This window comes from Mixophyes fleayi, chromosome 10 (genome assembly GCF_038048845.1).
Source record: "Mixophyes fleayi isolate aMixFle1 chromosome 10, aMixFle1.hap1, whole genome shotgun sequence".
NCBI lineage: Eukaryota > Metazoa > Chordata > Amphibia > Anura > Limnodynastidae > Mixophyes > Mixophyes fleayi.
Genome location: NC_134411.1, coordinates 6,771,599 through 6,793,253, shown reverse-complemented (window position 1 = coordinate 6,793,253; position 21,655 = coordinate 6,771,599). Strand labels below are relative to the sequence as shown.

General features: G+C 40.2%; 1 protein-coding gene across 1 annotated transcript; it reads left to right on the top strand.

Annotated features, from left to right (window-relative positions):
• Positions 1 to 1,414: 1,414 nt before the first annotated feature.
• Positions 1,415 to 10,751, top strand: VPS51 (VPS51 subunit of GARP complex). Its single transcript, XM_075187758.1, has 10 exons — positions 1,415 to 1,630; positions 2,764 to 2,893; positions 3,104 to 3,250; positions 5,728 to 5,947; positions 7,497 to 8,205; positions 8,357 to 8,572; positions 8,785 to 9,003; positions 9,093 to 9,214; positions 9,337 to 9,424; positions 10,397 to 10,751. Exons 1-10 carry the CDS (start codon positions 1,460 to 1,462, stop codon positions 10,655 to 10,657), a joined length of 2,283 nt encoding a protein of 760 aa, XP_075043859.1. The 5' UTR covers positions 1,415 to 1,459; the 3' UTR covers positions 10,658 to 10,751.
• The last annotated feature ends 10,904 nt before the right edge of the window (positions 10,752 to 21,655 follow it).

The following is a 21,655-nucleotide window of genomic DNA, read 5'->3' as shown; positions in this document are numbered from 1 at the left end:
CCACATTCATGTCAAATGGCCCAGACCATGTTGGTGAAGGCAGTTTTAGATGTATGGGTGAGACCATGTGTTAACTCGGTCAATGGAGGAAAAACCCTTGGTGCCATTGGTACACACACCAACTTACTCTGTTTGAAAAGATTAGAACCAGTTAATGACTGACATACTATTAAATTCCTCTGGCACTTTATTAGAATCCTATGGTCCACAGTTTCAAATGCTGCAGAGAGGTAAAGGAGGCAGGTCCGCTTAAGGCAGCTGCCTAGGGAGCCAGAATTTGCGGGACGCCTACAAACCCCCTTTTTTGTGGTCAGCACCATTGCAGTGTTAATAGAAGGCTGCAGAGCCAGAGCACTGAAAGAACAGCAGGGGTGGCTCTTCCTGCTGCTTTGTCTCAATGTCATGTGAATGCTGCAGTAACTTGCAAATGTTCTTGGTGAAAAGCAATGGAGGAGAATCTTGTAAAGAAAAGGAGTGATGTGTGGCACACTGATCAAAGGCGGAGCATGTGAGAGAAAAGTTGGTTGGGAACGGTCAAAGGGAAAAAACTGGTGGGCAGGGGGGTATGTGAGGGAAAAGATGGTAGGCAAGTGACATGTGAAGGAACAGCTGGTGAGCTGGGGGCATGTGAGGAAAAAATGGTGGGCAGGGGACATGCAAGGTTGAACACCTAGATTTGCCCATGTATCTTAAATCTTGCAGCCCTTTACTTCACGGTTCTTTAACCCTTGTTTAATGTATTTTTACATTTAAGTTACATAATTGTCTTTGTAAAGGGATGAAAGTTAATATATTTTCTTATTTTATTAAAATAAATAGTTTGAAGGAAACAGATAGTTGGGGAAGGTGTTAATGGAAGTGTCCTGCAAGCTCTTGTTACCTTAAACACAAGATTTTCTGGAACCACCCATGTGAATGACATACTCTTATCTAAGTCATCACCCCCAATATTTGTGCTGCCCCTGCCAGTAATTATTGTATATGCATGGTTTTTCAGTCATATGGGGGAGGTTGGAATTACCAAAGTCCACCCAATCACTCATTCTATCCATACGTTATGTTACTGCAACCTTATACACATCTCCTATAAATACAAATGAAAAACAGAAAGTGACCAGCCACCACTGTTTTGGGACACCTCTGTGATGGGAGTATCCTTCCAGCTCATCTTCAGTAAGTGCAAGGATATACTTTTTGGTAAATAAATACTATTTCCAATATTTAAACATATGCATATTAAACACGACATCATTTTTTACATATTTATGATATCACTCTACTTTATGGTTCAATCTCTCACAAGTCTCTACACTGATTCTACTGTTGAACTAACTTTCAGGGCATGCGCAGTACACAGCCGATACATATGCACTCAAACTGCGCATGCGCTAGGGCAAAACCAACCCGCCAACTAACGCATGCGCAGTTACGTTTTGCTGTGTGAGTTGTTGCCGTAAAGATGGCAGCCACCGGTGGAACCGAGGAAGAGGATGCCGGGAAGAAAAGAAAGGCTCACGGAATGTTGAAGCTTTATTATGGAATAACGGAGGAAGGGAAGGGCGGAGAGAGACTGCTAGAACCTACTGATATCGATGGGGTTCATTTCAACCCAGAGCTGTATCTCACTAAGGTGACGTCACAGAGACTTCCTGCAGTCACACAACACCCGAAACCTGTTTCCAGGCATATTGGAACCATTGCAACTTGTTACTGACAACCTTATACAGATTTACTGACATACTACATTTCTTTACTAACTAATTATTAAGTTATACTAAAATTTCTCCCACAATGAAAATAGTAGCAGCATTTACAAGAGAAAAGTGATGACAGAAAAGGGGGTTCAAGCCACAGTTGTTTTGGTATTTCTATGATAGTATAGTACCGTAAAGAAGTGTTTCTCAAACCTTAAGACACCTAACAGTGCATGTTTTCCAGGTGACAAATAATTATACCACCTGTGGATCTGTTACAATGTGTCGGTCAGTGATGAATACACCTGTGCTAAAGCAAGGAGATATGGAAACCATGCACTGTTAGGGGTCCTGAGGATCATTCCATGCACTGTTAGGGGTCCTGAGGATCAGGTTTATGAAACACTGGTGTAAAGAATATGTTGGGTTCTTACAGATGGCTGCAAACTTGGCAACATTTACTGACGGTGGGCAATCCTGCTGCTGTCCCAGTATATCTATGCAGGCCACATACAAGGCAATTAGTAGGGACACAGGGCAAGTGTTTTATAGTTGCCAATTGGCCCTGGATTCTGGGTGAATATTCCCTTGTTATATTGGCTGGATGCAGTTATCTCTGTTTGTTACTATTCTGTGTGCTATATGTTAGAATGCACTTTAAAAAGTATTTTACGCACAACAAAATTGTATTATAATCTTATCCGGGACAGTGGTGTAATCAGACCATAATCAGACAGTCATTAGGTTGAGAAACCAGTGTCCACCCAGTCTGTTTACTGCACATAGCCAAATAATTTTTACTGCTGATCCAGACAAAAACGGAAAAACTCCAGTTAGGGTGGTGGCCCTTTATTAATCAATTACATTTCTGTTTGAATTTTGAATAAAAATAACCATAGTTGTGTAAAGCACTCATGTGACTCTACCCTTTATCTGTAAATGACCAATTGGATTTCTAAACCCTTTAAATGTTGAGATGTGCACGTTTTTTACTTGCATAATAGTCTACACAACTGAGTAATGATATGTGCTGTGTCAGCTAATATGCTTTTAATCTGTATATATGCAGCTGAGGAAAGAGAGCTCATTAGCTGGACTGATGGACATTGAAGCCGAAATGGTTCGTCAGATACGAGCTTTGGACAGCGACATGCAGACATTGGTGTATGAGAATTATAATAAATTCATATCCGCAACAGGTAAATCCTGCAAAGGAGTATGGGAAGATGGGGTCGCTATATTTTGTCAGAGTTGCTGTGAGGAACAACATAACTCACTTATGTTTGCTATTGGAAAGACAATTGTTTGTTCTCTTATTGCATACAAGAAATACCAGATATTATAGGGAAAGATAAAGGTTAAGTACATCCACAGGACTAGGTGATAATAACTGTATTCCAATTCCTCAGACACTATTCGTAAGATGAAAAACGATTTTAAGAAGATGGAGGATGAAATGGATGGACTGGCAACGAACATGGCGGTTATTACAGAGTTTAGTGCACGTATTAGCAGTACCCTACAAGAGAGACACCAACACATAACCAAACTTAGTGGTAAGTGGTGATATCGATTTCATTATCAAGAGGCATGATGCGTTACATCTGTATTGGAGGGGAGTTATAGTGGAGGATAGCACACCGATAATGAGTGGTGTAGTTTTCAGAGAGAGTTTTACATGGCTCTAATTGTTAGTTGGTATGTTATAGATTTGTAGCTGCAAAGAAATCTACTTGGTCAAGAAAATACAACACTATAATGTTCACACTTAATCACACTCATCTCTGCCAGTTATGCGTAACTGCCTTGTTCTTTGTGATTTTGCTTACGGTGTTAGTTATGTCATATCTGTATTCTTTGTATACCTTTGTACGATTGTCCGGCGCTATAAAAACTGGCTCCTTATAAATAAATAATAACAACACTAGTACCTTCAAAACATGATGTAATTGTCACTGAAGTTGTTCTTATTAATAAATCTGGCCCACCCCTTAATCCTCAAGACTAATGAATGTTGCTCAGAATGTATGATTATCATAAGTAGAGGCTACAGTAGTTCCCATGGCCATCCCTGTAACTTAATGGTACCATTCGTTATCATAACAAAAGCATTGTGAATAAACGCATAATTAAGACAATAAAATCCATTCATCTCAAGGTCTAATGTGTAGGCATTGGGATGATGGTCAACAAGTTGAGTTACAAGCAAAATAACTACATACTAGGCTCCTGAGAAGGTCATATGAAAACAGTCATTTAGATAAATCTTATTTAACCCCTTCTAAACTGTTTTCTAATTGTTGCACTATATTTAATTGGGAAATACTTTTTTAACTTCTTAAACCACCTATACAATTGTCATATTTTTGTGGAGGGGACAGATAGGGATTTCCAATGATTATCTACTCATTGATATAATAGTATATCATTAAACCACAAAATATACACCTTAAATTATTCTGTCACTTCTAAACTTTATAGGGATACCACTGACCTATACGTTCATGTCCGGAACTGTGGGGAGAGCTCTCTGAGTTTAATAATATTCATATACTCTCCCTTCGTCATGGAGACACCAGCGATGATGTCACTGGAAACTCCATGTTACAAGGAAGATGTCCTGTTAAAATACAACTGTGGGGGACTAATCAGTTTTTAGCGGATTCACTGAACACCAGTATAGGCAGGCATAAGGAAACATACTATAACCACTGAACAGCAGGATATGTTAAGCGGACGTTAAGGACCTGCTCATAGGATATAGACCTACATGCTGTGATTGCCAAGTGTTTAACGGCATTAAGTACTAACATTTACACTTTTATCTACTGTTCTAAAAGTGGGCTGGGAACATAGGAAAAATGACTACATCTATTTTTATTTTTTAAAACTCCTCTCGGAGTGAAGCCATTCATAGACACATATATAACAATTGGCATATGGTAGCAGAGGATCTTGCATTTATAGACACACACACTATTCCAGATATATAAAATGTGGTAATGTGGTTGTTGTTGTGAAATATGAGACAATGTTTGGAAGTTCAGTGATATTTAATATAAATTCACCTCTGTGCAGGGCTGTATTAAGATTGTGGTTTGCTGCAGCACTTTGTTTGCATTTGTGTAGGATACATTTGTATGTTTAGATATACATATCTGTGCTACATAGATTTGCTTCTGTAGATTAGTCCCTTCCCTTGACAAAGTGGTTAAGACCATGAAACTGCTGTTGGAGAAAAGACAAGTATTCCGTTGTATCCTACTGCATGGTTGTTGATGGCTATATAATATAAATATACTATACAGTGTGTATGTGTGTGTATATGTATGTGTGTGTATATAATTATAATCTATATCACACAAACACTGTGGTTTCAAGGAGTAAATAAATGGGAGGTTTTGTAATATTGGTGGAGTAGCTAGAGGTCTCTTTTGTTACAACAAATTTATGCTGAAATCCCATTGTAAGATTCATTTTGTGTGATGCTCCAAATTCTTTGTCAAAAGTCTGTTTTATAAAGCGATTCATACTAAATTTTTCTGCTTTTCCATTAAATATTAGCTTGTCAGCCCTGCCAAAGTAGAGTTCCCCGGCAAAAGTGTGTGCGTCTATGCCAGACGGTAACACGGATCTGCCTGTAATGAGAGGCATGTAAGCGGTAGGGAGTGCCACTACATATATTCCACAAAACTTAAATGTTCTGTACACACAACTCCCAGCTGTATGGAACTATTTGATGAGTTTGCAGACCCGCATCTCTATATGGCTCCTCTGCTTCTTTATAACGTGCCGTATATGAATGCACATACAGGACGTTATAATGATGAGGAAAAATGCACATTGCCATCAGATGGTCTTTGTGCTGCTGGAAGCTGCACAGTCTGCAAAGCCTGTAGACAGCATGATATCATCATCATCGTTATCGGTGGGGTATAAATGAATTGTGGAGAACACCTTTAAGGGAACAATGAACGATAACATTAATCTCCCATATCAGGCCTTTTTAATGCCTCTTACTGTTGTGTCCCAGGTGTTCACACCCTCCTGCGTAAGTTACAGTTCCTGTTTGAACTCCCGGCTCGTTTGAAGAAGTGCATTGAACTTGGTGCTTATGTTCAGGCAGTGTCCTATCATGCGAAAGCCCGCAGTGTACTTCATCAGTACCAACACATGCCTTCCTTCCATGGCATCCAAATCGACTGCCAGGCTATCATGGCAGGCCTGGCAAACACACTTCGCCAGAAATTCAGGTACTGGCTTTATTTTTTATTTACTTGTCAATCAATAATACTTTAAATGGGTTACAATAGTGAGAATGAAAACAAGATATGGGGCTCTTTGTGCAGGGCTGAGGGGAAAACTATGGACAAGGGCTTCACTAGCCACCTATGTATGTTTAAAGTCATTGAAAAGGGGCTTGTGTATTGCATAACATAGAACAGTGGTAAAGGAAGAGAAGACTGCGGAGGAAGTGTAGAGTGTTGGTTGCCAACTGTCACATTTTGTACACAAAATGGTAGATCTATTGATCATTAAAGATAAGATGTTCTACTCTTAATGTACTCTTGTGATTGCTGTTCTAATAAGTAGCGTTGCTTAGTTTGCTATGGTTATACTTGTCAATACTGCATGGGTATTGCATCATTTTAGAGATCTTGGCCCTACAGACAGCTTATGCGCACTAAAGTATTTACTAGTGGACCACGTGCTTTAAACAACTAGTGCATTACAAGAAGTACAATATACACGTTCAAATTGAGAGCCACTGTTATAGGAACAATTACGTACATATCTGTTGGTATTTTTTTTCAGCTCTCAGAATTAGAAACAGTAGCATCAGTTTGCAAGGAGACTGTTCCAAAATATAAAAATATAGAGCAATATTTAACAACCACACTGGATATTGTTCTATTTTAGAGCAAAAATAAGTTGTTTTGTTGTATGAAAATAAAGTAGGTTAACATGAAGTTGACTTGTTATAAACCCACACAATTTATTGAAAAAAATATATTTATTTTGAGGCTATGATTTCAATCAATAATCCTTGTATGTAACAAAAGACTTATGTAGAGATTTATCAAACATTCTAAAAAGTAAAAATTGTATGTGTTGCCCCTAGTAACCATTCAGATTCAAGCTATCAAGACTGTTCTAGATAAATGATAGTTAGAACCTGATTGGTTACTGTAGGCAAAACCTTTACCTTTTAGAAAGAAATCCTGGGGGTATATTTACTAAACTGCGGGTTTGAAAAAGTGGAGATGTTGCCTATAGCAACCAATCAGATTCTAGTTATGAATATAGTACATGCTACAAAATGACAGCTGGAATCTGGTTGCAATAGGCAACATCTCCACTTTTTCAAACACGCCGCTTAGTAAATATACCCCCTAGCCTAAGAGTACTGTTGGGACTGCAGGGTTCCCAAGAAGAAGTGCGATAGAAGTCTGTATTCATGCATTTTATGGATTTTGAATACTGGTGAATCGCCATTGGATTCTCTACTACCTCCAGTTAATCCATTTGAGGAAATTCATTTTTATTTTTAATTGTGTGGGATTTTTCTTTTTTTTTTTTTTAATCAAGTCATTTTCATCTTAATGTAAAACAATTTTTAATTTTTGCTTTCAAATATAATTACCAACACAGTTGTTTTAATCTCTCGCTCTCGTGCTTGCTCACTCGCTATTAGTTGTTTTTGTATCTCTTGTAGGTGAGTTGCTGTACTTGACTCATAGTTACTATTTGTGCTCTTCACATATCCATATTTAGCACTGATCCACTGCCTGTCTTGTACAGGGATTCTTCGTCTTCCCAACAGGACCTTTCTGAATGCGTGGAGCTCCTCCTTAGCTTGGAGGAACCAGCTCATCTTCTGTGTGATGAGTTCCTAGCCCATGGACGTGGACGCTTGGCCTCTCACCTCTCTGAGCTAGGGGAGGCAAGTGATATTCTGGAGTTTGTCGACCGGGGCTGTGGTGGATTTATTAGTGATGCCTGCCTTCTGGCTGCTTCATACCAAAACCTCTTCTGTAAGGAGCCAGGGAGCACAGCCCAAATGGCTGAGGAAAAGCTTACCACTTTCCTAGATGAGCTGAGTAAAGGTTATTTTGACCTAGTGGAGAAGCGTCTGCGACAGGAGAAGAATCCAGGAGACAATTCCCTTTTAGTGCGGGCACTGGATAGATTCCACAGACGACTACAGGCACCTTCTAAGTTGGTACCGGGATGCAGTTTTAATCGAAGAGGCACAGAGATTGTGGTTAGAGCAGCACAGGAGCGGCTATCTCAATACTTGCAGGCCTTGAAGGACTTCTTCCAAGGTTGTATTACTGATGTCCGACAGGCGCTTGCAGCTCCAAGAGTACCTGGGAAAGAAGCACCGGCATTGGGTGATTTACTGGCAGTGCTCTCTGGATCTGTTTTAAACCAGATTAAATCTGTTTTGGCTTCTGTACATCTGTTCACAGCTAAAGATGTGGCTTTCTCGGGCAAGCCATACTTTAAGGTGAGCACAGGTGTAAGGGAAAATCAAATCTGTGGGTATATCTTTCTGTGTTTCCAGAAGTGATCCTTCTGCCTGTTGCATCATATGGAACTTTTACAGTTTCTCCCAGTGTCTTCCTCCTCCTAATTATCCTTTCACTTCTCCCTCCCAGGGTGAGTTCTGTAGTCAGGGTGTCAGAGAGGGACTGATCGTAGCTTTTATCAAGTCTGTGTGCCAGACAGCCCGACAATTCTGTGATTCCCCAGGAGAGAAGAGCGCCAACACTCCACCCCTGCTCTTGTTGCTTCTCTCTCGCCTCTGCCTGGATTATGAGACTTCAACCATCAGCTACATACTGACTCTGACAGATGAACAGTTTCTGGGTCAGGTAAATTAAAAAAGATTATCTGTGTAGCTGTTAATAAACAAAACAGAAAAAAAGTGTTAAGCATTTATTATGTATTTCAATTATAATAATTGAAGCAACCTCTTTGTAATTTGTTTATATCGTCAATTAATTTAGGTTGCTTTTTTGCCACTTTCTTGTATTTATGTCTGGTGCTCTCTCTCTCTATTTATTTTTTCCCATACTTTCCTCAGGACCACTCCACGGTTACTCCTGTTAGTACTCTCTGCTCCTTGGCTCGATCCACTGCACAGAGCCTCCTCAATCAGTACGTCAAGTCCCAGGGTCTAGTCATTTCCCAGATGCTGCGGAAGAGCGTTGAGACCCGGGATTGGGTGACAACCATTGAACCGCGAAACGTCCGAGCTGTTATGAAGCGAGTAGTGGAAGATATCACTGGTGTGGATGTACAGGTGACACAAAATGTTTTTTTACATACAGCTTGCTCCATCACTCTATCATTATGCGAGCCACTGACACTCAGACTCTTTGGTCTTCACAGGTGGGCCTCCTATATGAGGAAGGAGTTCGAAAAGCTCACAGCAGTGACTCTAGTAAGCGCACCTTCTCTGTATATAGCAGCTCTCGTCTACAGGGGAGATATGCACAGAGCTACACTCCAAGGTGAATATATGGGACAGGCGTGAAACAGGAGCTGTGTTTCTTTGTTTTATGCCAGAACCGGCCTTTTCTGGCCTGGCTTGTTGGCAGCAGACTAATGTATTGTTTCTGCTTCTTGCTACTAGTGCCCCCCTTGACACCAACCTCCTCAATAACATCCAGAAGTTATTTTCAGAGAGGATAGACATCTTCAGCACCGTCCAGTTTAACAAGGTAAAAGTATTTGTCTTGTGTAATAACTCTCTCTGTTGGTGTATCTGTCTTACAGTTTCCCTGTGTCTCCTAGCGTTACATATACTGGTCCTATATTTCCTGAACTGCTGCAGTCTATGGGAGCACCTGCCTTACATTGACTTTATGATGCTAGAGTTAATTTAAAGGTGCATATAGAAACTTGAGCTGACCTCTTTGCTTGGGTAGTAGTGTAAGTGCTGATTAGGTGAAAACTGTCAGAAGCTGCTTGGACCAGACCATGTGTCCTACAAAATGAAATTTGGGGTGAGGGGAGAATGTCTGTACGTGTGAAAGGTCATCTTAACCTTATGCTTCATTTCATTATACGTAATCTGTTTGTATTATGAATCCCCTCAATGTACAGAGCTGCGTAATATGTTGCCACTTTATAAATGATGATAATAATCTTGTATGAGTGCCACAGCTAAAACTATTCAAAGAACATTACGGTTAAAACATTTATAGAGGAGTTAGTAAACATACATCTGAGAGGTAAGTATAATAATGTGGTTATTAATTGACTAACTCATCTATTTACCCTTAAAGTCTACATTTTAGGGGGCTGAAGCAATACTCGTGAGAAAGTAAATGGACTATTCACTAGGAGCCACATGAATATTAGTCAGGCATACTGAATTGATAGGCTGCATTCTGATTCAGACCACAAAATGAATACTCCCATTGTGTGTAGGTGACTGTTCACTTTAAATTGTCACACACCCAGTCTGGTGTGGTGTTATGCTTTTAATAACCGATGACAAAACTTATTTTTCTATTCAATACATTCAATACATGTGCATTTACATTATATTTGATGACTGACATTCCAAACTTCAGGAATTATAATTTTATGTAATTTGACATTCTTTAATTTGTAAGGTGTTTAAGTGAATAAATGTTTTTATCCTGCAAAATAAATTATCAAAATATTCCTCACTTTTCTCATGTCAGGTCTCCATTCTTACTGGTATTATTAAGATCAGCCTGAAGACCTTCCTGGAGTGTGTCCGCCTGAGAACATTTGGCCGCTTTGGTCTGCAGCAGATACAGGTAGATTGCCACTACCTGCAGCTCTATCTGTGGCGCTTTGTTAGTGATGAGAACCTAGTCCATTGCCTCTTAGATGAGGTGGTGGGCAGTGCCGCCCACCGATGCTTGGATCCTGCACCCATGGAGCAGAGTGTGATCGAGGTCATCTGCGAGAGGGGCTGACAGCCTGTGTATTGTACATAGTTTAAACACACGTCTGTGTCATCTGTATATAAAAGTATGGAATAAACTGGTGTAATAAATATAATGGTCACTGGGTGGCACTATTGTGTATATTTAATATTAGTAGTGTCATATTGCCATATGTGCTATCATCAGTCTGACTAGTAACCTGCACTAATACATTAATGTTACCAGTTTTTACAGCATAAAGCTTGGGCAGAAATTATATTAAATTCTGCACATATCACAGCATATTTTTAGACCAAGCTTCTTTTAAGCCACACTCCTTAATGTCACATTCATACTACAAGGAACAAATATGTAGTATACAGATCTAACTGAGCCATAGCTTGAATCCCCACCAAGATGCGTTTGATGCGACAACTATTATGTACAGAGGAAGCATTGTCTTCATTTTGCAGAAAATGTCTGTTCTGTGGTTTGGTTAGTTCCATGCTTGGGTACTTGTAACTTTAGCAGCTCACATGAAATGTCTTCCTAAATATTTAAGACCTCCACTCAGGGGATTAATGTTAGTGAGGAGTCTGGAGGGACCTTACAACATAAGAGATTACATAGTAGGCCAGAGCAGTGTTATTTTAGATCACTGTTAGACAATATGTACAAGGCCAGTTCTGTCATTCCTCCAGCGGAGAGTAAGAGAAACTTTTATTGTAAATGCAAGAAGTGGCGCTACAAAATTTCCATACAAAATAGCAATAAAATATGGTTACGAAACCGCTGGAAAGTGAGAATACGATTCTAAGGTTACAAAGTACACAGAAAACCACGTATCGAGTACTCTGTCTGAAAACCGCTGACTACAGTCATGGCCAAGAGTTTTGAGAATGACACAAATATTATTTTTCACAAAGTCTGCTGCCTCAGTTTTTATGATGGTGGTTTGCATATAATCCAGAATGTCATGAAGAGTGATCAGATGAATTGCAATTAATTTCAAAGTCCCTCTATGACAATGAACTTTATCCCAAAAACAACATTTCCACTCCATTTCAGCCTTGCCTCAAAAGGACCAACTGACATCAGGTCAGTGATTCTCTCAATAAAACAGGTGAGAGTGTTGACGAGGACAATGCTGGAGATCACTCTGTCATGCTGGTTGAGTTAGAATAACAGACTGGAAGCTTTACAAGGAGGGTGGTGCTTGATATCATTCTTCCTCTGTTAACCATGGTTACCTGTAAAGAAACACGTGCACACATTGCTTTGCGCAAAAAGGGCTTCACATGTAAGGCTATTGCAATTGCTGCTAGTAAGATAGCACCACAATCAACCATTTATCAGATCACCAAGCACTTCAAGAAGAGGGGTTCAATAGTTGTGAAGAAGACTTCAGGGCGCCTAAGAACGTCCAGCAAGTGCCAGGGCCGTATACTACAGTTGATACAGCTGCGGGATCGGGGCACCACCAGTGCAGAGCTTGCTCAGAAATGGGAGCAGGCAGATGTGAGTGCATCTGTACGCACAGTAAGGCAAAGACTTTTGGAGGATGGCCTGGTATCAAGAAGGCCAGCAAAGAAGCCACTTCTCTAGGAAAAACATCAGGGACAGAGTGATATTCTGCAAAAGGTACAGAGATTGAACTGATGAGGACTGGGGTAAAATAATTTTTTTCTGATGAATCCCCTTTCAGATTGTTTGGGGCACCTGGAAAAATGCTTGTCCAGAGAAGGAAAGGTGAGCGCTACCATCAGTCCTGTGTCATGCCAACAGTAAAGCATCCTGAGACCATTCATGTGTGGAGTTGCTTCTCAGCCAAGGGAGTGGGCTCACTCACAATTTTGCCTAAGAATACAGCCATGAATGAAAGAATGGTACCAAAACATCCTACAAGAGCAGCTTCACCCAACCATCCAAGAACAGTTTGGAGAAGAACAATGTCTCTTCCAGCATGATGGAGCACCTTGCCATAGGGCAAAAGTGATAACTAAGTGGCTCGGGGTTCAAAACATTGAAGTTTTGGGTCCATGGCCAGGAAATTCCCCAGACCGTAATTCCATTTAGAACTTGTGGTCAATCCTCAAAAGGTGGGTAGACAAACAAAACCTTCAAATTCTGATAAACTCCAAGCATTGATTAGGCAAGAATGGGCGGCCATCAGTCAGTATGTGGCCCAGAAGTTGATTGACAGCATGCCAGGGCGAATTGCAGAGTTCTTCAAAAAAGAAGAGTCAACACTGCAAATATTGACTCTTTGCATAAACTTAATGTAATTGTCAATACAAGCCTTTGTCACTTATGAAATGCTTGTAATTTTACTTCCATATACCATAGCAACATTTTACAAAAGGTCTAAAAACTCTGTGAAAACTCTGTGAAAACCAATACTTGTGTCATTCTCAAAACTTTTGGCCATGACTATATAAAAATACTGTATAATAATTATCGTGATGTTGGGAATGAAGGAAAATACAAATAGGTTCAATATTTATTAGAATCTAAAATATGTATATACACTATATGGACAGAAATATTTGGACGCTTGACCATTACACCAACAGGGACTATAATGACATTGTTTTCAAATACATATACTTTAATATGGAGTTTGTACCCCCTTTGCAGCAATAGCAGCTTCCACTCTTCTTGGAAGGCTTTCTACAAAGTGTTGGAGTGTTTCTGTGGGAACTTGGGCCCATTCATTCTGTAGAGCATTTATGAGGTCAGACACTGATGTTGGACGAGAAGTCTTGGTTCACAATCTCCATTCCAGTTCATCACAAAGGTGTTCCATGTGGTTGAGGTCAGGAATATGTGTGGGCCAGTCAAGTTCTTCCACACAAACTCATTAAACATGTCTTTGTAGTCCTTGTTTTCTGCACTGGGTCATGGACATGTTGGAATAGAAAGGGCCTTCCTCAAACTGTTGCTACAAAGTTTTAAGCATAGTATGTCCAAAATGGCTTGATATGCTTAAGCATTCAGATTGTCCTTCACTGGAGATAAGGGGCATAGCCCAATACCATTATCCCTCCTCCACCAAACTTCACAGTTGGCATAATGCCGTCAGGCAGGTAACATTCTCCCATCATGTGCCAAACCCAGACTCGTCCATCTGACTGCCAAACAGAGAAGCGTGATTTGTCACTCCACAGAACACTTTTTCACTGCTTCACAGTCCAGTGTCTGTGTGCTTTACATCACTCCATCCGACACTTGCTATTGGTCTTGGTGATGTGAAGCTTGCATGCTCGTAGAAAAGCAGCGTCTCGTAACACCAATATGTAAATAACATTGATAGATTCACAATATAATTTTTCATTTAAAATGTCTCTTAAGTAACATGAGATGGTCTAAAACAAAATAATTGTAATATATGAAAAATTAATAAGTTCAATCACAAGGTCATGGTGCCTTTCTACGATCTCATGTTTTTTACTTAAAAAGTAATCTGCTGTTTTGTATGCCTTTATCATAAGAAATGTTACATACAACACTAGTATGTTGCAAGCGAGTCAATAATCTTTTTTTTTTTTTTCCAATATGGTATTCTTTATATAGTAACGCAGAGGCAATGTGACTCTTTTAAAAATGATCTACATATTGTGAAATGATTGAGGTAAGTGATGCTATCTTTGAGATGATAGCTCGTCCTGTTAGAATTTCTATATGTTTAATTATTTTTTGGTAAATGGTAGTAGGTGGGTGTTATAACAAATTTAGTGTAGATAAAATCCCTAGTAATTGTGGATGTCACCCCCTCTACCACAGTCTTCTTCATAATTCTAAATAGCATTTTTTGTATTCAATTGTGTATGCAATTTAGTTTTCAATTTTTATATTTTTAGAAACGAATCATCAAGCAATCAATTTATTATTAATTATTATTATTAATTTTTATTTATAGGGCGCTACTAAGTGTCCGTAGCGCCGTACAGGGACAAACGAAATTACAATACGAGGAGAGACAGCACAGTACAGTAAACAATAAGCACAATAACTCTGAGAGCTCAAAGCACAGCTAGGGGTGGGGGAGGGGAGAGGGGAAGGTCCGCATACGACGGAGCCCAAGAAGGAAGGCACGGGTGACAGGGAGGAGGAAGTGAGAGGGCACAAGGGGGGGGGGGGGGGAGAGAGTCCAAGAGGAGGAGGGAAAGGTAGCTGGAGAGCAGAGTTAAAAGTGGTGAAGACAGGAGGAGAGGGTGACCCTGCTCAAAGGAGCGTACAATCTAAGGGGTGGGGTAGGCAGACAAAGAGACACAGGGGAGAGAAGGAGGAACGGAGGATAATGGAAGGGGAATGAAGGGGAAGAGGCATAAGAAAGGTAGGTAATTAAGTAGGAGACTGGAAGGCTTTAAGAAAAAGGTGGGTTTTTAAAGCCTGTTTGAAACTCGACAGATTAGGGGAAGTTCTGATGGAGGGAGGGAGCTTGTTCCAGTGGAGGGGGGCAGCGCGGGCGAAGTCTTGGATACGCGCTTGGGAGGAGGTGATCAGGGGGGAAGAGAGGCGACGGTCATTGGCAGATCGGAGATGGCGGGATGGAGCATGAATAGAGAGGAGGGTGGAGATGTAGGGTGCAGTGGAGTTGGCGAGGGCCTTGTATGTAAGATGCAATTTAGGACATAATTTCCTAATAAATTGGTTTAGATCTCAAATTGATCAAACAGATTTGGCTCTGCTGATGAAGCAAGGGGAATCCTTTGTTCAAAACCGATAATTGACTTGTTACTGTTTCAGTTGTGAGATTTTATACTTTCAATTTCAATGCATTTTTACTACTTGTCTAGTCCTCTCCTTCCACTGTATCATATCCAGTCTCTTCTTGGGTGTTTCTAAACGCAGGGACTGAAACACAGGAAAGCTGCATCTTTTGTTCTCATTATAAAAAGGAGCAGTCTTTGAGAGTGTGTGGGTGTCTGCTTCTAAATAATGTCAGTTATATTGAGCATGTGTAGGTCTCACTCCCAGTACATAGATCATATAATGGGCCTGATTCATCAAGACATGTATCTGCCGATTTTTTGAGTATCGTACGCAAAATCATTCTGCGCATGCCCAGAACCGGGACATAGGCCAGTGAACGCAGCAATGTGCATTGAATCTACATGCGCTAATGACACTTTCTACAGCCTACAATTTCTGGGTTTGAATAGTGCGGGAAAGGGGGCCCGTCCTCAATCTCCATCCATAACACCAGGAACCCTTTACCAGCTCTTGCCAAAAGACTTTAGCAAGCCATGTAAATACAGACAAACATTTTCCTGGGGTTTTTAAAACATGTAGGTCATAAACCTGGAACAAACTTACCTGCTCAAAAACATGATTCCAGTGTTTTTGTCACAATAGTGGTACATAAAAGTGGGCACACATGATTGCCATATGTTTTAGGTGTTGTATTTATTCCTATAACCATTAGTGGAGGAGACAGATATAAAAAAAAGTGTATTGGATATTTACACGTCAGACTCCCCTTAGGGTGTTAAATAAACTGAGAAAGTATTTTATATGCAAGTTATTGTACCTTTAAGAGTTTAAATCAAAGAAATGCTGTACATGTTGAAACTGCCCGGAGATGTGCAAAAATTATTTTTTTCAGAGTAAAATACAGCTGACATTTGCAGAAGTAGCTGATTTTAGATAACAATGTAACTTTTAAGCTTCTTGGAATTTGCTCTGCACGGCTAAAACCATATAATTGCAAACTTATAGCTGCAATAAGTTTTAGGTATATAATGCGAAGTGTTATCTCTTTTCACCCTAGCAAATAGTTTGCTATAAAAAATGTAACCTTGATTTGTATAAACAGAACAGTTTCTTGAGACAACAACATATAGTGTTGTGTTTTTTCTGTTCTCCGGCCTTGAATACAGTAAAGTTTTCTCTTTTTGTGGATGGATTTAGCTTCGATCCACTGGTAGCCCACTTTGGATTTGGCATTACCATAGACCCAATTAACATGCTTTGATGCATCTACCTACAACCTGATATCTACCTAATATTTGTTTCTCCCTCTCATTAAGTTTTAATTAATTTAGTGTGTTATTCATTATTTATATTTAGGTTTATTTACACGAGAGTGCAGAGATCACTCAGAAATTGAGCCAGACTTTATTCACCTTCCCAAAGTCAAACAAGGTATACTTGTCTCAAGAACTTCTAATGGGAGTAGACAATGGGGAAGAAAATTAGACAAAAAACAGTGAGGTGATGTGTCTACACGTTCTGTTCCAGGGACACATTGCAGCTATTTCCCCAGCCATGTCCAGTAGAATATTCTCCACTAACTTAGGAGGGTTTTGGACTCTGATAACAAAGAAGGGTAGTTAAACGTAAACATAGCTAACCCTTCTGGGTCATCAATAATTGCTCTCTAGTGGGTTACTCTGGTTTTTCTTTTTTCTTTGTTTGTTTCGGAGTATCTTGTTCTATGGTAATATTGGTGTTGGCTGAGCTATAATGCTGATGAATAGATAACAAGCTACTGTTTTTCCAGGCATGAGATTTTGTTGATATGGTCTACTGCTGTGTTCTTTTTCCATTATGTACCCTTTTTCCCCTCCTCTGCACTATGTCCTTTCCTTTCCCCGTTTATTTTTTGTTACCCCCTTATGTATAATTTTGTAAAAATACAATAAAACATTTTCCAGTAAAAACAAACAAAAACTTAAACATAGCTGAGCATGAAGAAAGAATCTGGATTCACAAACATTTAAGGTGCCCTTGACGCTGAGATGGAGGCTTAAATGTTCTGATCAAAATATGAACCAATATCTCTAGTTTTCATTTTGCTAGATACACACACACAGATGCAGTGTTAAGGATAAGCGATGACAACTGTTTTTTTATTTTATTTACATATATGGGCATTTATATTGCCATGCAGCTGTTACCATATATAGTATGGGATATACCAAGCGCTGCTATATTTCTATTCTCTGGTTTTGTTCCAAATATTTAAGGGAGTAGGCATGTCAGGCATAATGAATGGCATTTAGCTTTATGACAAGCAAGAGGGCACAAGGGGAGGTTAAAGCTCAACAGCTCTATTCTGGATAGTATATCAACACATTTGGATTTGTAGGTAGCTAGTACTTTGTAGAGGGTGTGGCTGGATCACTTATAAATAACTTATGGTATAAATTTATTTAAACAAAATAGTGAAGGGCGCTTATTTATATAATTGCAAATGTACTTATTTTTTATAATGTGTGTATTTTGTCATAGGAAATGTTTTGTTTTGGGTTTTGTAACTTTGCTAGAGGAAATCTCCATTTAGGCGTATGTGGGTGGGAGTCTGTTTTGCTGATAGCAGGAAATGCTAAGTAAGTCTATTCAATGTGAGTGACCAACACTTGGCTGTGTTCAAAACTGTATAAAATAGTACTGGTTTGTACTGAAATGTATGATTCTTGTTCCCTCTGTCCTGATCACTGGTACCTTAAACCAGTGTGAACTTTCCTTGTTAGGACTACTGGAGCTAAATAGACATCACTTTCTTCAAAGACCAGCTTGCCAACTTTTCCATGCTTTTCCAGTACCACTGCTCTGCCCGCTACCCAGCAGCTCTGACCAGTGTGATAGGCCAGGGGGGATCCATCCACAGCAACCCTGATCCATAGGAAGAGGTCAGGGATACCAGCCCATGTACACCAGCAACAGGGTATGCTAGCAGCGACAGGGACCCAAAAGGAACGTGGTTCTGGATGCCGTTAAGGAGTTTATTGGTGGCAGCAGCTTAAGCCCCTCCTACTGCGGTTAGAGGGAACATTTGGGATAAAGAAAGGAAATGGTGGCAAGGGAAGCCCAGTCGGTTGCCAGCAGCAACAGACAGGGTGGCATAGGCAATCGATCCTGTCACAGTGGGCCTCTAGAAATAGCTTGGGGTTAGTCATAGATTCTAGAATGTCTTCCGATAAGAAGCACACTTTGAGTTTGCCCATGAATCGACAGACCACATATCCTACGGTGATATCTGATTGCCTCGGCTAATGGCTCAATAGCAAGTGAAAAGATCAAATGAGATCATAGACATCCTTGTCTTGTGACATCTGTAATGGGGAATCTGGAGGCACAGAGACATGTGTTCAGCATTCTGTCTGTAAAGTGAGAGTAGAGAGTCAGAATAGAGGCTAAGATGTGATCTTTGAATCCAAGCCTGATCAGCAAAGGTTTTATGTTGTCCCACTAGATCCTGTAAAAAACCTTTTTGTATCCACAGAAGATAGGAGTAACAAAAAGTTGTGTCAGCAAAAGTTGGAGAAGACAGCAGATAAATCAGTCTCCTGGTATTATCAGGTTGCCAAATATGAAACTAATTTAGTAAAAAAAACAAATTAATAGCGGTAGTAAAAGGTTAATTCTATTGGCTATCAACATGGTGAAGATCTTTAAACCTGTTTTGAGGAAAGTGTAATATTTAACAGAAAGGTTCAAGAAGGGTCAAAAAGAAAAATCAAGTTAAGATTGATTGAGGCATGTTAGTGTGTATTTAATGATTGGTCCAAGGACCTATCTAAAAGCTTGGGGGTTCAGTTAAAGTCACCAAATAGTGTTAGGGAGCTTTTCTGACTGGCGGAGAAACTTGATATGACCTGTGTTAGGGACATAGAGATTAACTGGGTGTAGTACCTATTAACGGTACTGACTACCCTGACACAGAACACAACGACATGAGGAGTTCGACTGAATAGTACACCGACCTGCAAAAAAAACTACTTGCCGGAATGCAGCCACGCAATGTCTGCTTTTTTACAGTGTTAAGGTGCTTTTAAAGCTAATTGCCTTTTGCTGAAGAGAGAACATTGAGTAAGTTGTGATTTCAAATAGTGTGCATGTGGGGGAGGTTTAAAGGTGTGATCTGATTAGGTATATTGGCAAGTAAAACAGGTTGTGTTTTGGTTTTGGTATTGGATCCCTATTTTTTCCCCCAAAAAATCCCTATTTTTTTCTAAAATCACATAATTTGGCTCTTTTTTTGTTCCTGCATTTTTATTAACCTCATTTATTTCCAGTCAATTTTTTAAGGTGACAAGAACACTGCTACCCCTGTTTCTGTGTGAGCAATCGCACTGAACAATGTCACTGGAGAATGGAGAGTGACAAGAACATTGCTACCCGTTTCTGTGTGAGCAATGGCGCTGGATCTCCTCGGGAGGGAGGTACTTATGGAGTCCAAAACCTGTGAGATCCGACAACGCAACAATGGCATTTTGCTTCGATTCAGATCCGAGGATGCGCGAAAGTACCGAGCCGGCTCGCGAGCCTACTCGGTTCCCCTAAGTTCGAGTGGGCTCGGTTTTCAGAAAACCAAGCTCGAGCATCTCTACTTGAAATGCATCACTTCACAGTCAAAAAGGACAGGAGAGAATGTATGAAGCATTGGATGGACTAAGCACCCTTAAGGTACTCCCACACAGGAGGTCTGTTTGAAGGGGTTGAGGGAATCAAGACCAACAAGTTAGGCCATGTGTCATGAGAAATTCTGTAATTTCAGTACTTATCTAATGTGTTTAGCTTGATGAGCAGGGGGACCCTATTCTGTCAATCTGGAGAGTTGTGGGGTTGAGGAAGGCAGACCTGGTGGGTCTGAGGCAGAAGGGGGAGAATCCATATCTTAAGTAGCTGGACACCATGTTCTTCCAAAGTGTTTGAGTGGGAGGGACTATTCTGTGATATTGATAGAGAATCCCCAATGATATGGTATCTGTGATTGCTGAAGAGCCAGTTGTAGGCTGTGAATTAGGTGGTTAGGGCCACTTTAATGATTTGTTCCTTCACCTGAAAGTAGAAGAGCCTCAGTCTGAAAGAAGAGATGCTGCTGGGCCCAGATGCGGAACTATCAAGTTGTGGGCCCAGGTGCAGAAATGTGGTTTGGGCCCCAGGCCAATGAACCCTCTCCCCCACAAAATGTATAGTATCTTTTTGTTTAGTTTACTTCAAATTTCAAGTATAAGATATATAAATCTATAACATATGCCTCTTCTGTAACACTGTGCCCCTTCTGTTACACACTGCGCCCCTGGCCCCCTTCTGTATCACACTAAGCTCTTCTATATCACACTGTACCCCTGGCTCCTTCACCATCACACTGTCCTCCATCAGTTTCCCTTATGTTACACTGTGCCCACTGCCTCCGTTCCTTTACTTACCTTTTACTTGGCCTCATTTCTTCTCTTTCTCTTCTCTTTTTTTAATGAATGCCGGCAGTGGCAGCGGGCCCCATTATCGGCATGGGCCCCGTGTGCTGTGCATCAGCTGCAGCGCCGGTAGTTCCATCACTGGCTGAGTCAAAGCACTATATATCCATTCAGTTGAACAGTTAGCTTGGTGCCCTCAATAAGAACAGATTTGAATAATAATAACTGTCTTATGTCTTAATAGAGCACAATAGATTAACCAGGTCATTATAAAACAGAATGGCTTTGTTGAAGTTCTAGTGACTTTGCTGGACCACCGTTCCCAGAACGGGGACTGTCCCAGGTAAACTGGGACGACTGATAACCATATAATACATGAGCAGTGTTGGATTATTGGCAGAATTATTTGTAAACAATGCATCCATGGTGCACATCATTTCAGAATGACACTTGTATGACAGAACTGCGCAATTATGGAGTAGTTGCTCCCTGGTCTCATCTATTTTTAATAATTTGACTGGTTGCAATGTTCTTTGTGATTGTCACCCAAATGTGAGCTGGCTAGGATTGAAAGTGTCCCCTCCCCCTCATCTCTATTCTATTCTGGCTTTCAATTTTGCTTTGGGTGGCAATGCATCATGATACAAAATTCATGCAATTTGTTTATTTATGTGGTTGTTAAACACAATGTCAGAGGCTCAAACCTGGCAGTTGTATTTCTTAGATTGCTGATAATTCTGAGGGTCTAAGCTTGGGGAAAAATTGGCATTTCTAATGCTGCATTTATAACCACAGGGAAAGTATTAAATTACAAAACATTTTAGTTTGTTAGCCAAATGTACTCCTCAGTGGTCGTCTTTGTGTTATGTTTACTTTATTTCATCCATATACCAAGAAATAA

Excerpts from the sequence above, each read along its gene's own strand:
- VPS51 (XM_075187758.1), top strand. The coding sequence starts at position 1,460 with ATGGCAGCCACCGGTGGAACCGAGGAAGAGGATGCCGGGAAGAAAAGA. Across the intron at positions 1,631-2,763 it reads CAGAGCTGTATCTCACTAAG|CTGAGGAAAGAGAGCTCATT; the intron begins GTGACGTCACAG and ends GTATATATGCAG. Across the intron at positions 9,215-9,336 it reads GCACAGAGCTACACTCCAAG|TGCCCCCCTTGACACCAACC; the intron begins GTGAATATATGG and ends TCTTGCTACTAG.